This window comes from Castor canadensis, chromosome 10 (assembly GCF_047511655.1).
Source record: "Castor canadensis chromosome 10, mCasCan1.hap1v2, whole genome shotgun sequence".
Taxonomy (NCBI): domain Eukaryota; kingdom Metazoa; phylum Chordata; class Mammalia; order Rodentia; family Castoridae; genus Castor; species Castor canadensis.
This window is the reverse complement of record NC_133395.1, coordinates 128,366,100-128,380,393: the sequence shown is the minus strand read 5'-3', so window position 1 is coordinate 128,380,393 and position 14,294 is coordinate 128,366,100. Positions and strand designations below refer to the sequence as shown.

At 41.5% G+C, this 14,294-nt stretch overlaps 1 protein-coding gene across 15 annotated transcripts in view; it reads left to right on the top strand.

Moving 5' to 3' along the window:
* Foxp1 (forkhead box P1) overlaps nt 1-14,057 on the top strand; it is a 414,133-nt gene extending 400,076 nt beyond the window's left edge. For 14 of the 15 annotated variants that reach the window (XM_074044238.1, XM_074044237.1, XM_074044236.1 and 11 more), the window contains 3 exons: nt 1,706-1,775; nt 6,194-6,360; nt 11,837-14,057. In XM_074044238.1, the coding sequence (XP_073900339.1) occupies nt 1,706-1,775; nt 6,194-6,360; nt 11,837-11,984 (385 nt within the window). In that variant the 3' untranslated portion in view covers nt 11,985-14,057. Of the gene's footprint in view, nt 1-254; nt 425-1,705; nt 1,776-6,193; nt 6,361-11,836 lie in introns of all 15 variants that reach the window. The other variant, XM_074044240.1, reaches the window with a different exon arrangement.
* Nucleotides 14,058-14,294: the final 237 nt, after the last annotated feature.

The window sequence follows — 14,294 nt, the reverse complement described above, 5'->3', positions numbered from 1 at the left end:
AAGGGAACCAAAAAAGCATTTCATTCCTCCTGTTTTGTATACCCACCAGTCCCCTGCCCTGCTTGCTGGTCTTTGTTGCATCCCATGCTAGTAGCTTCTAGGTGGCAATGCATATTAACCCTCACAAACCATTGGCTTATGCTTATTGCATTTTATTTTCTTTCTCCTGTTCCCTGTATTGAATGTCTGTTCTGCCCCCAACCCCGTCTCCTTTTGTTGCCACTTCATCCTCTTTGCTGCTGCTCCTATCCCAGGGTGCCATTCGCACCAACCTCTCACTGCATAAGTGCTTTATCAGAGTAGAGGATGAGTTTGGGTCCTTTTGGACAGTTGATGATGAAGAGTTTATACGTGGCCGCCATATTCAACGAGGCCGTCCTCGCAAATACTGCCCCGCTGAAAACTCTGACGAGCTTGTCGCACAGTAAGAGCCTTTACTTGCTTTTGTTTTGTTTTCTGCTGTTGCTTTGGCTTTGCATGGTTGACTCATCCCATGTAGTTTTGCATTTCACCAAGTAGCAGTGCCACAGCTTTCTGCAACGAAACTAAATTGTGTGATTTGTACATGTATTTCTCTCGTTTCCCTTTGGAACACCAGTGCCTTCAGTAATGCTTTTTTGATGTCTTTAATGCAAATGATTGGTTGTACTGTGATTCAGCAGCTTATGGGGCCCTATGGTTTAATATTTTCTGCGTGACCCATAATTCCTCCAAATGAAATGATGACTAAAATATATATCGGCTAGGATCATTTTTTTATTATTTGCTACTAATTGTAATAATAAGATAGAATGAAATGAATGACTACAATGTTCTAAGCAAGCCTGGTGTGGTGGCACATGCCAGTAATCCTAGCACTCGGGAGGCAGGGGGGATCACACATTAAAGGGCAGACTGGGCTACATAAAGAGACCCTGTCTCAAAAACAAAAAGACAAAAGATTCTTCCCAGCATACAGAAAAAAAGTGATAATATTGTGTGTATGCATTACTTCCTCAAAAATCCACTGATAAATGTAGGTTATTTCCTACTGGGAACCATTCTTTTTCTCAGTATTTCTTAGAGAGTTTCTTACTGTTTTTAGTTCTTAGTAAGCCAGAGATTTTCTGAAGACTATATTTTGGTTTCCACTGGTCAGTGAATGGAGGTAGCACCCACTCATCTCCTGACCTCCCAGATGGGACTGTAATAAGAAAGACAGCAGCCCAGGCTCCTGTCTTATGTAGGAGCAGACTTGCCCTTGTCACCATCTTCTTTTGGCAATAATCATGTCATGGAGAGATTCCCTAAGAGCCTCCATGCTGTTCCTCCAGCAGTCATGGTGGAGTTCAGGTCAGGAGGAAGCTTTAGAGGGACTTCCAGGCTCCCTGGCTTCCCAGCACAGTCCCCAGACTGCTGCCTCCCTACTGCTGAGTCCAAGTAGCTACTCCACAGTTGCAGAGAGGTTCCTGGAGGGAGTACTTACACCAGAAATTTGCACCCAGTTCTGTTGAACAAAGTCCAGCTCCACGGCTATTCACACAGCCCAGCCCTGTAAAAGGGGAGAGGCTGAAAGCTTAACTTTCCTTTGACTTGGTTAGTGGGAGAAATTTCTAATTGGAAGCTACCAGCCAGCTTAAAAAAAAAAAAAAGAAAAGAAAAGGGTAGCTGGGACCTCAGGAGTGGATTGCATTTAACTTTGAGTTTTTATCTTTTTCTTGCACAGTAACCCTTCCCTTATTAAAAACATGCAGAGCAGCCACGCCTACTGCACACCTCTCAATGCAGCGTTACAGGTAAGATTAATGGCCGTCCCGAATCTGCAGCAGAGGCCCATGTCTCCCCTACTCATTTCAAAATATATTAGCCTCGCTCTAATTAGATATTAAATTTTAATTCCGTTAAACTTTTTTCTTAAGTGCACAAAGCATCGCACTCCCTGGAGGCAGACGCATCGGGCCGCTTCAGCGTGAGCATGGTGCTTAGCATTTTGAATATTGTGGCAAAAAAAATTAAAAGTTCACTGATTAATATTTATCAGCAGTATCATAATTTCCATCCTCTTATTTCAGAATTTCACTTGAGGCAAAAATACCACAAGTGTAATTACTCTAGCACAGCTATTAATGTGCTGGATGATAGGCCACTGTGTCACGTGACCTTCTATTGTTCACAGGTTTAAAGAGAAAGCACAGCTTTGTGTCCCCCTCCTCTTCTTTTAATGTTCATTTCAGCATCTTCTCTTGGGGGTGGGAGGGAGACCTGGGTTTGTTTCATTTTGTGTAAGTCAACCATTTTTTTGTTGAAGACAATAGAGGCATGTAAGAAAACTCTAGGTTTCTAGCAGATTGTTGGAGATTACATAAAAACCTACCTCACACATTGTTTCCTACTGACAAACCAAGCACTTGTTAGATCACCAACTTGTTAGAGGATCAATATTTCGTTCTCACAGCCACCCTGAGCTACAGGGACAACCTGGGTGTCCAGCAAACCTTTTGTTTGGCCTGTACTTCTCAGTTACCACCCCCCCCCAAGTCATCTCTCCAGATATAGACTACTCCACTGTCACTTATTAAAGCACCCAAGTCACCCTGAACAGTCCATAAGTGGTCACTATCCTGCTAGCCAATGCTCCTGTGGGCTATTTTAGAAGGAAGACCAAAAGAATCTTACTTTGACATGACATATTCTACAGCTGTATCTTCCATTTGTAACCCACTTCCATTGCAGACTCTTACCCCATGCATCCTCAATGCTCATCACCCCAAAAGTGGTTCTGCAATGTCTCGTGCTCTTCCAAAGGGCCAGGGTACATACACACATACCCTTGGAGAGGGAGATCAGAAGTAGAGAAATACAAGTTTACGGAAAGGCGGTTGAGATGGGAGAAGACACACTGATGGGAGCCTGGTTTTTACTCTTCATTAAACAAGTATTTATTGAGTACCTACTGTGTGCCCTATTGAACCATTTTCTCAGCAGCATTTTATGGCTCCTGATGGAAGATCTGGTACTTACACAGTTCAGCAGCAGAGTCACGGAACTCAGCAGCTCAGTAATTATATTTATATATTTTTAGCCTGAACTAAATTTAATAGCAGAAACTACTTTCTGCATTTCTTTTAATTACTTGTAGTTTACACAGTAACTTTAGGAGAGTAAATGAAAGCCTGCTTAGGTGCCACCACTCTAAATACCATTCATTAGGAATTTATTTTCCCTGGAGTCTTGTGAAGTGTGAATTTAAAGGCGGCTCTATCTCTAATGATATTAAAATTACAAGCACATTTTACATTCATGAGGCAGAAAGGCAAAAAAAAAAAAAAAAAAAAGAAAAGAAGTGCTCCTCCATCCTCTGGATTCCCTTCACTCTGTGACTAAATTTGATTAGAAGGCTTCTTGTCACCAAACTGTCCATGTTTCCTCTCTGAGACATTTGTGGTTGCCTCCTCTGCTCTCTTCCTTGTCTCCTGTGGGAGCTCAAAACTGTGCCACTATTTTCCAAGAACACGTTGATGCCCATCACGAGGCAAGGCAAACAAGTGACTATTAAATGCGTGACTTAGAGAGTGGCTTGTGGTCCTGTCCTCTAAGAGTTTGAGTCCTTGATCTGTCTACTGACAGTCAGAGCAGACGGCTTTCTGCCCTGCACCTACCAACAGGCCCATTTCCATTTTTCAAGACAAGCAAAAATAATAGTGGAACCATATCTTAAAAAAAATTGCTAGACCAACATAATACAGGATATATACAATTTATAAAATAGGGCAGCATCTCCTACAGAAATAAAACGTGGGACTTGGGACAGATTGCATTACGCTTGGAAAAGTGAAGTAACTAAGGGTAACCGTAAGGCTTTGTATTTATAGACTGCCTTTTCCCCAAGGATCTGAGAGCGGTTAATGTTCCAGAAGCGATGGCACTTACGCACTTCTGCACCATTACTTAAGCACCTTCTTTTTCTTTTTTTTTTTTGACAGAGGTGCCAGTTTGATATCAAACTGGTTTCAAATGTCCAGGGTCATTTATATAATTAACTCCATTATAAAAATTGTGACACACCTGCTTTCTAAGGGGACATCAGGTATAAAAAGAACCTGTCTTTTTTAGGCAGAAACAACTGGTAAAAAAAATTTTCTAACCTTTGTTGAGTTGCTCTGATCCCCTACTCAACAAAGAGTGTTCCAGAAGCACTGCAGTGGGTCAGGCCCCAGAATCCCTTGGCAGCCCATTGGCTGTGTGTTAAAGGCATAAGTCTGCTTTTCTTCACTTATTCCTTCTCCGAGAGTCAAGGGATCAATACAGGGGATTGCCACAGGATGACTTTCATTACTGCCACAGTTTGGGCCTCTTCCCAAGTTCAATCAGAAATGACCTTGTCTTCGAATACTTGGAGAGCCATGGGGAATGCACATTTATCCCAAGAAGGTTACCTTCTCCACCAGGTTAAGCAGCTCATCCCAACAAGCACATTCTTACAACCATTTCAATTTAGCCTTTACTGTTCTGTTTTTGGCTTGGGAATCTGCTGAAATCTCCAGCTGGCAGTGGCTCCACTTTTACCACATCCGACCCATGTGACGGTGACATTATCCTGGGAGGGCTCATCTTGTAGTATTTTACCCTGCCAGTCACAGAGCACAACTTCTGGGACAAAGATGCTTGACCACAGTGTTGTTTGCAATAACCATACTCTTTAACCCCAAAGGAGTAATTGCAGTTATGAGAGATTTGTTGACAGAAGTACATGATACAAACTATTTGACAAACTGTAGGAGACTGGGGAATATTCGTCAAATTGAGTTCACCACACTGGGAAACAAAAGCCAGACGTCCCCGCTACTTTTTAAAAGAAGGCAGTTTGGTAACTTCAGAAGGGAAGGGAACAAAGAAAAGCTGTGGGCATGCAACAGGTCCCAACCCTAGTTTTGGTGAGTTGGGGGGGGGCCATCATGGGGCTTGTCTTGAAGATTTCTGGCTTTGGGGTTTATACAGTGAGTGTGTCTGTGACTGTCACAACAGGCAGACTCCCTGCAGCCCGACTCTGCTCCCTTTTCCCTTCATTTTTTGGCTCGGACCTATTCTTCAGTGCCAAGGTTTCCAGACTAGTTTGGACTCTTGCATGCTGGGCCAATTGAAGTTGCCATGCCAAAATGTCTTATGATTGCACTTTTTTCTCATTAGGATGGAAAAGCAGGCATAGTATAGTCTGCAAGAGGACAATTTTGATAAATCTTGGTCTAATTACAGCTGCCAGTCTTTCAAAGTCTACTCCCTTTAATAAAATGAAAAGTCACTGGGTCACACTCACTACAGGAACGAAACAAATGTGGTTACTTTAATGTTAACCCAGTAATGTTTTTTTTGACTACTGTCTGCATTTCAGACTGGGCAGCCATTTTATTCAAATGCAGTAGGACAGGAAGTGAACAGTACCTTCCTGTAGAGTTTATGGGTGGGGTTTTTTTTTCCCCCATTTTCACACTTTTTTGCTGACACTCATTTGGAGTGACTTTGTCACCTTTAATATCAATGTGCTTAGGCACCAAAAAAGAAATAAGATTTAGCACTTCCTTGTGACACAGAGTTTTCTTTAGACTTCAAATCCCAGGTGATGGGTCTGAGTCGGGAAGATTATGTGCTGTTACCTTGGATTTCACTAAACACATTCAAAAAAAATCATTAAAACAGAAATGATGGGGGGAGATAGAAATTGATTCCAGTTCTATAATCTCTTCCTTTTCTATAAGATCTCAGAGGTAAATGTTTATGGAAGTTCTCATAAATTTGAGCAGTGTGCCCAGGGATAATCTGATCAAATGTCTGATATCCAATAGTAGAGTCATCAAAATGGATAAAGAAATGAAAATTGCATTATATTTCACTATGATCAGGAAATATTCAGTTCCTCTTGCAAAAAAAAGGCATGGGATATAAACCGCTTATTAGAGAGTCTTGTCTAGCCCTTGTGACTCTTCAATCAGGATCAAATCGAGGACTTCTTCCTCAAGGGTGCTTTGGTACCCCCAAGTCAGCTCTTAAAACAAAACTTGGACCATGTTCCAGGAGTGACTTTTCAAACCAAATCATTCTACACCTCTTTGAAATTTTAATCGCCAACCGTGCGACAATGAACTTAAAGTGAAGATTACTGAACCCACCCGTACAGGTGTACCCTGTGCCTTCATGAGTCTTCTCTTGGTTGATGCAGGCTTCGATGGCTGAAAATAGTATACCTCTATACACTACCGCTTCCATGGGAAATCCCACTCTGGGCAACTTGGCCAGCGCCATCCGGGAGGAGCTGAATGGGGCCATGGAGCACACCAATAGCAACGAGAGCGACAGCAGTCCAGGCAGATCCCCTATGCAAGCTGTGTAAGTACTGGCCCACCTGGATGGCCTTTGCCACTAGATCCCAGGCTTCCTGTTTGTATGCACACAACCCCATCTCCATCCTGTGTGTAGACCTTTCCTGTCATTCCTTAGACCCCAGGAAGAAGTTTGTTCTTCTAGAAATGTTAACGCATGAAAGGAGTAGTCACTAATTTTCCCATATAAGCAATTGGCTGCCAATTACACCTGTAATGTTAGCTACTCCTGAAGTGGAGATCAGGAGGATCAAGGTTTGAAGCCGTCCTGGGCAAATAGTACACAAGACCCTATCTTGAAAATACCCATCACGATAAAGAGCTAGTGGAGTGGTTCAGGTATAGGCCCTGAGTTCAAATCTCAGTACAGCAAAAAAAAATAAAAAGCTATTGACCTCATCAGCCTACAAGCACCCCACAGCAATTAAAGGAGAAATTTTTTCTCTGCCTTGAGTCTTAGGCTGTTACCATCGTTCACACCACACTGTCATTGTTCTCCCAAGTTCAGTGCAGTTCTCCTTGAAAAAGATTGCTGTTGGCTCAACTTGCAGGCACACTGAACCTACCAAGAGAAAAAGGTGCTCGTTTACTTGGTTGCGTGCTTAGTCGAACCTTGAATGCGAAGCGCAGAAGCATTATTACCAAGCATTAATGGTGGCACAAATGAAAGGCGGCATGATTTATAGATTGCTCTTAAAATATCAAAAGGAAAATTAATAGGAGCATTACAGCAGCAGACGGCAGTATAATGAGCGCACATACACTGAATGGAGTGATCAAGCGTGGTTTGCCAGTGCTGAATGTGAATGGCACCCACAGCAAAGGCCGAGGCCACTGGGGTGTGAGGCCCCCGTGCTGGGTGACAGGAGAGAAGTGGGCCACTGTGATAACCCCCCCTCTCTCCCAGAAAGAGTTTTAAAATAGAGAAAAGAAATAAGCTTATTCCGAACGTTTGGATTCACAGAGGGTGCTCTGGAATGACAGTTCTCCCTTTCAGGGAGTTTGTGCACAACTGAGGCCTACTTTTTGTGAATAAAGCAATTCAGTGTTTGCAACACTGTCAGCCCCTAGAATAGGCTACGTGTCTACACATTCTTTCTGAATTACTGACCAACATCTTGTTTTAGGATAATTTGAGTGATGGGAATGAAAAATGTGACCTGTAGCAATTAGGAACAGAATGAATTGACATCTAATGACAAAGAGAAACATGTTATCTGCCAGCATAATTGAAGGGTATGGGGCAATCTGAAATTTGATTTTCTAGCATTTGAATCGCATGCCCAAAGTACTTTGAGAAGAATCTTTAAAGATGGAAATAATTATTTTTAATTTAAATGAATAATTTGCCTGCATTTACTTCACAACATTCAAAGGCAGGGTTCATCTTGCACACTCATGCTGCAGAATTTCATCCTTTCCAAAGCCACCTGGTGTTGGTGATTTTATTGTTGTCACACCCACATTCATTGTTAAGTCACAACAAGAGTATTTACTCAGATGTTTACGTAATTCAGAGCAGATGCAAATTGGTATAGAACTGCTTCAAGAACTACACATTAGATCAAAAATATTTGAAATTACTGAATGGAAGAGATCATTTCTCAAGTTGGTGTATTGCTAGTTTTTAGTATAAAGAATAAAACCGAAGATAATTGTATATAAGCTTCACAGGCAATGACATTTCATTAACGCTAATTTTCCTGAACAAAATATAGTCAACTGTGAAGTCAATTTGTTTAACAACTTTGAATTAACCTTACTACTACCAAAAACCATGTTTGTTTGTTTGGCAGTCACCATAATTTTTAAAGAATCAAAAGGTTTCAGCTGCTTAAAAGAATGAAAGCAGCCCTATATACAGAGATGTCAAAATGAGTTGCCTGCATTTCAGGTTTGCACCATGTGTAAATGCAATTCTGTGTTGACAGCAGAGTCTCCATGCCTACTATCAGTGTCAGACACGGTTACTCTTTCTGACCCTGTATTTCCATTAAGCAAATTCCATAATGACATAGTTTTCATTCTTGTCCAATATGCATTACCCTGCTATGATGCAAATTGTTTTTTTTTAACTGTTCCAGTCTATTGGAATAAATCAAGCCATAAACTTTATAGCAAAGCTGGAAGGACCTTGTTAGGATGGCAGGCAGCTAATATCTAGTGTTGAAACTGAACTTTTCATTCTCACCCTTCCCGCTACACTCCCATACCACGGCATTTTGCTTCCCTTTTGAAACAGTAGGAAGGAGTCCCGTAATTATGGCTTTTGGGCACTGTACTTTTATACTGATAGGAGCTAAAGGAGCTGTAAAGCGAAACACCCAGTGCTGTGTGTCTACCTCCCTGAACACAATGCCTTTAAGTGCCAGTCAGCTTTATTTAAAAACTCTTGTGTTCCCACAGTGGACAAAGGAATTACCCAGACGAAAAGAGTAGGGTTTTACTCAGTTACTCATTGGTAGCCCTTTCGGAAGTAGATGTCAGGGAGAAAGGACGGTAGAGCTGAGTGGTGAGGTACCCAAGGGACACCCACAATGCAGCTCCAGGTTCTGGGAGACACACCAAGGGTGCATGTATGTGAAGCAGTGTCTTTAATAGTTGCGGCTACATGGAAATCCATTCTGTTTGATTCCCCAAGGCAATGTATGGTTCTACCACATTTGCCACACCTAGCAGTATCTGCTAGTTTTAAATGCCCTGAACTTGGATCTCATGTTTCTGGAGACTTAAGAAGCCTTAATATATGACCTGGTGTATTGTCATGTTGTCACACAGTGGATCTAGTTGGTGGTCATACATGCTGGAGATTTACTCTATGTTAAGCTCTGGGATGGAGCCAGCAAGTATGATGACAGGATCATTACTTTTCTTTGGGATAGTAACTAATCCATGAATTTTGGGGATAACAAAAAATTCTCTTGATACTGCATTTCCTGGGGAAATTTCCTGGGGATTTTATATGGCAGAACTTCATCAGGATTGTTATGGTTCTTTTAGGGTTCTGATCCTCACCCCACACAAAGCTTCATGTTATCTCTGCAGATTCTGGAAAAATTAAGATGTCTGTTAACTTTTAAAAAATCAAGTAGGAAAATGTTACTCTGAAAAATGACATTTGAAACCCAGTACCTGACTAAATAAAACAAAAACCAACTCCTGTCCGGTGGACATGACTAAACCACGTGATCACTGTACATAGAGGAGATCATTTATGAAAGTCACAATTCTCTCTAGTGAAAATACAAAGAAATTCTTGCTGTTGTCCCCCATCTAAGAAATAGACTTTAAAAGCCACCTATGCTTTACCTCATCCTTGCTTGGAAACAAACTGTTTTTTTAAAAATAATTTTTGATACTGATGAGATTGAGTCACAGTTGATATAGCTTCTGTGAAAATTAATATCACCATAAATCATAAGAACCATAAAGATGTTTTGGCCTTTGTTCCAACAATTCTATTCTTAGAAATTTATCCTAAGGAGGTAACTCAACAAAGTAGAGTGATTAATGGGTGACAGTGATTACCATATTGTACAAACAATGAAGGGAAGAGACAATTGCAGAATTGTCCAGTATTAGGGACTGTTATATGTCAACACACTGGAATCTCATAGAGCTATAAAAATTATAATTGAAAAACAAAAACCAATTACAGTATCCCTGCTGTGTCTACAGTACATAAAAATATGACTTCCGATGGGAAGAGACTGACCTTAATTCAGGATTTATCACTCAGTTTTTAGATGAAGAGTTATCAGTACACCTCAATCTTCACAAAAGACTGTAGTCAGATTCTAGCAGTGCTGACAACACAGGCATGAGACACGTGAGCCCATGAAGGACACTGACTTCTTTAAATGTTGAATTTCTTTCTTGAAATTCTTGATCATCAGACCAGGGGGTCTGTATTTTTCGTTTTGCACTGGGCTCTGCAAGTCATGAAGGAGGCCTGGGTCTTGCTGCAGAAACACAGATGAATAGGACTATTTCCAAAAAGTACAAATAGCTGGAGAGCCACAAGTAAGGTCTACTCTAAGGCAACTCTGCTCTGTTTTGTTTTACAAATGGCTCTTTTACGAATATGGGCATGATTTTTTTAAAGCTCTTTAGCTGACATCTAGGCCCCCAAACTCTCTACGCTCATGCTAATTTTAGAGTCAATTGATTCTGAAGATTCATGTCTGAAGGGCAGTCCAAAGCACTATTTTGTTTGTTTTTAAATACTTCAAGGGCCCTTTGGGGTTTGCATACAACATCAATTATTTAGGAAGCCAATCAACCCCAGCACCCACCTTTTATTACTAAAACTTGATAATGTCAATTAGAGCCCCCCCCCAACATTCCACACACACCCCCACCCCCACCCTTCTGTAGCCTGGCCCAGAAAGTGGTTTTTTTAAACTTGAATGGTTCTTTTACATATCAAAAGCCCTGCCACAGAAAGTAATTTGTATTTGCAAAGGATCGGTTGTAAATATGATTTACGAACAACATTTCTCAATTGTTATCAGAGTGGTTTTGTGTGATCACCCCGGTCCCCTTTGGGTGAACTGAGCCCAGGTCCATAATGAGAAACTTGGCAGATCTCATCCTGTGCGCGTGGGTCCTGGTGGCCGCTACCAGCCGGGCCTCATGTTTTGCCTTGTTTACAGCTGACAGCGTTATTATTCGGATCGGGGCTCTGCTCTCTTATCATATTGTTGTGTGGAGCGAGCATTTTCCTCTCCGTTTGTGTTTCCTGGCAGGGCTTTTCTTGCCTTATTGACAGTTTGTAAAAATATGCATTAATTTGGAGTTTCTAGCATGTATCATGGTGTCTCTTTGCTGTGTTTGCTTGAAGTTGATTAATGATAGAACCTCGCCTGGGGTCGTCCTCTGGAGAGTTCTTTCACAGGTTCTGCATGTTAACTAGCAAAGCAGAACACACAGCGAGCCATGATTAGCCCAGCCTCCTGTGCTCCGCGGTCCCCACCAACCGCCACTGTATTACAGATTCTCATTTCACGTAATTATCTGAAGATTGGTATTCCTCCACGCGGGATTACATCCCGGGCCTATTGTCTGGTACTCCAAAGTGTGTTCCTAGAACCAAACCAACAGCCTCATCTGAGTACCCACCAGAAACGCAGAGTCTCAGGTCCACCCAAGACTTGCTGGCTGCAGTGTCACGAGGGCTTCCGGTAATGCAAATGTGCAGAAAAGCGGGAGAAATGTCCCTGGGGATGGGAGGGCTGCTTCTGTCCAGTAGTCTTGCTGGCACAGCACAGTACCAAAGAACTTTCTACAGTGAGGCGAATGTGCCCTCCAGGAGCCCTGGAGAACATGTGACCCTGGAGCACTTAGAATGTGGCCAGTACAAGTGAGCAATGCAACTTTAAGTTGGAGTGGGTTTTCCCTCAATCTCAAGGGGCACATGCATTGTGCTGGGAAGCACCTCACTGAACCTTTGCTTTGCTTGTTTTTTTTTAATTGTTCTCCAGACATCCTGTACACGTCAAAGAAGAGCCCCTCGATCCAGAGGAAGCCGAAGGGCCTCTGTCCTTAGTGACAACAACAGCCAACCACAGTCCAGATTTTGACCATGACAGAGATTACGAAGATGAACCAGTAAATGAGGACATGGAGTGAACACTGGGAGGGCCAACCCCCCTGTCAACGAAGAAAGGAAAACAAACAAACAAACAAAAAAACAAAACATGTCAAAAGTTACAGTGAAATCGTTCTCCATTTGTTGTACAGTCTGGAGGATTTTCACTCCATTTTGACAACTCTGAAGTGTGTTAACTCTTAGTGCCATCAAAAATCCCATTTGGGAGTATTTTTGATTTTTCTACTTTTTGTTGAAAAAAGGAATTTGTACTCTGTGCATTGGATGGACTTGTTGTTTGGTACTTGGGATTTTCCTCTCTTAACAGTCAACATCAGTGTTGTAAATTTGCTAAACTGATTCACTTCTAGCAGCAGACTTGGAACTGCAGCCCTGCCAGCGTTGGACACTGAGGAACACCCAACGGAGCTTGTGCTCTGAGTTGCAGACCAAACCTTTGCCCAGAATTCAAGGATTCCAATGGACGACCTTATTTGCACAGTACTGCATGTTAGTTATCACTGCCTTTCCTTTTTTTTTTTTTTTTGTTTCGTTTTGTTTTTTGTTTTGTTTTGTTTTGTTTTTTGCTTCTGGTTGGGATGGGGAAGGCCTTTGTGTGTGTATTGGGGGGAGGGGTTAAAAATAATTATCCCAAACTTGTTAATGTATTGCTTTTTTTTTTTTTTTTTTTTTTTTTTTTTTTTGGCTTCTGCTATACCATTTTTGAGTTCTGACCTCAGGCCTCCATTTGGGGCCCATGGCCTCTTGGAGGCTTCAAGTTTTCTGTACCTTGTGATGAATGTTAATAGGTGTTTTTATTATACAAAGCTGAATGTCAATTTCTTGTTTGTACTTTTCTGTCAGTCATTCCATTTTCCTACAGACATCACCACGTTTCTCAGCAGTCAGAAAACATTCCGTTTTGGTCTTTTTCAAAAAAGGTCCCAAATGCTGCACTCTACACAATGAAGGTCCTCTCACACAGACGTGACGTCCTGCCAGAAGAGAATGAATGACAGAAAAAAAGACAAAAAACAAAACAAAAAAAGACACTGTAGAAACAATGCAGATTCATTCCACGAAGCAGTATTGGGGGTGGTAAGGGGATTGTTTCAGATTTCCTTTTTTTTATTTTTTGTAGTAACCATCATTCTGAATATCTGCTCCAACATTCTACCAGCCCAAAGAACCACAGGCAGCACCAGGAAAACGATAAAAGTCAACCCTTAATAATTACACTGACAATGAGTCCAAGGAAGGCTCTCCCTCTCTCCCCCCTGTATCACCAAGTGACCAGGGCCGTGGTCTCTGTGTTGTTATAAACAGCATGAGTCACTTTGTTTGCAAAAAGACCAAAAACCCAGTTTCCCTGGGCAACTTTGCCGAACAAGTGGCGACACTGACTTTATACAGCGATTCAGACCTGCTTGGTGGCATTAATCTGTTTGAAAAATGCAAATTAGACTCCACATTGAACTTGTTCTGAGAGTTAGTGAGGACTGAGTTCAGCAAATGCTAAAGTGTTCCTTTCAAAGGTGCAAATTCGGTACTGCAGTTCAGTTAGGCAATATTACCACACCACCCCGGTGTCACAAACTAACAGAAGATGACATCAGGTAGACGGAGGTTCCTGGCATCCCGGGGCTCGCAGGGACCCACACAGGACAGGCAGAAGGTGATGGATGGCGCTAGGTCAGAACCATCCTCAGTCCTTCGAGTTCCTCCACACTTCCACTCGGCACCTACTTCCCTGTCATTTATTTATCGAGGAACGTAGCTTTCATTTCGTTTTACTTTTGAGAGACTTTTGAAGCTTAATTTATATTCTTTGTACCTTTTATTTCTAAAATTACCAAAGATATTACACAAAGGTAAATTAAGTTCTCTGTTTTATGCTTTATCTGATGAAGCCAAATATCCTCTTATTGTTGAACAAAGGAGGCAAAAGAAGTTAGAGGCAAATGATGAGGTGTAGGCTATTGCTATCCCGAGGGAAAAAACTCCATCACAGAGTAAATTTAGACCAAGTAGGTAATGGAACCAAAGTTGTTACTTTTCCTAGTACTTCTTTTTTCTTTCTCTCTTTTTTTTTTTTTTTTTTTTCTGTATCTGTACAGAGACCAAAACTCATTCTTGGAAAGAGAAATTAAGGAACTACTGAAAACAAAAATAGACACAATATTATAATTCCTATAGAAGGAATGGAGTCCCATCTCAAAGAAAAAGAAATGTATACCCCCTGAAAATTAGGGTATCCAACAGAGGGACAGTTACGCTGAAATTCAGGCAGAATAGAAAAGCTATGATTGAACTAGACCATGTAATGGTATTTCTAGTATTAAAAAGTCATT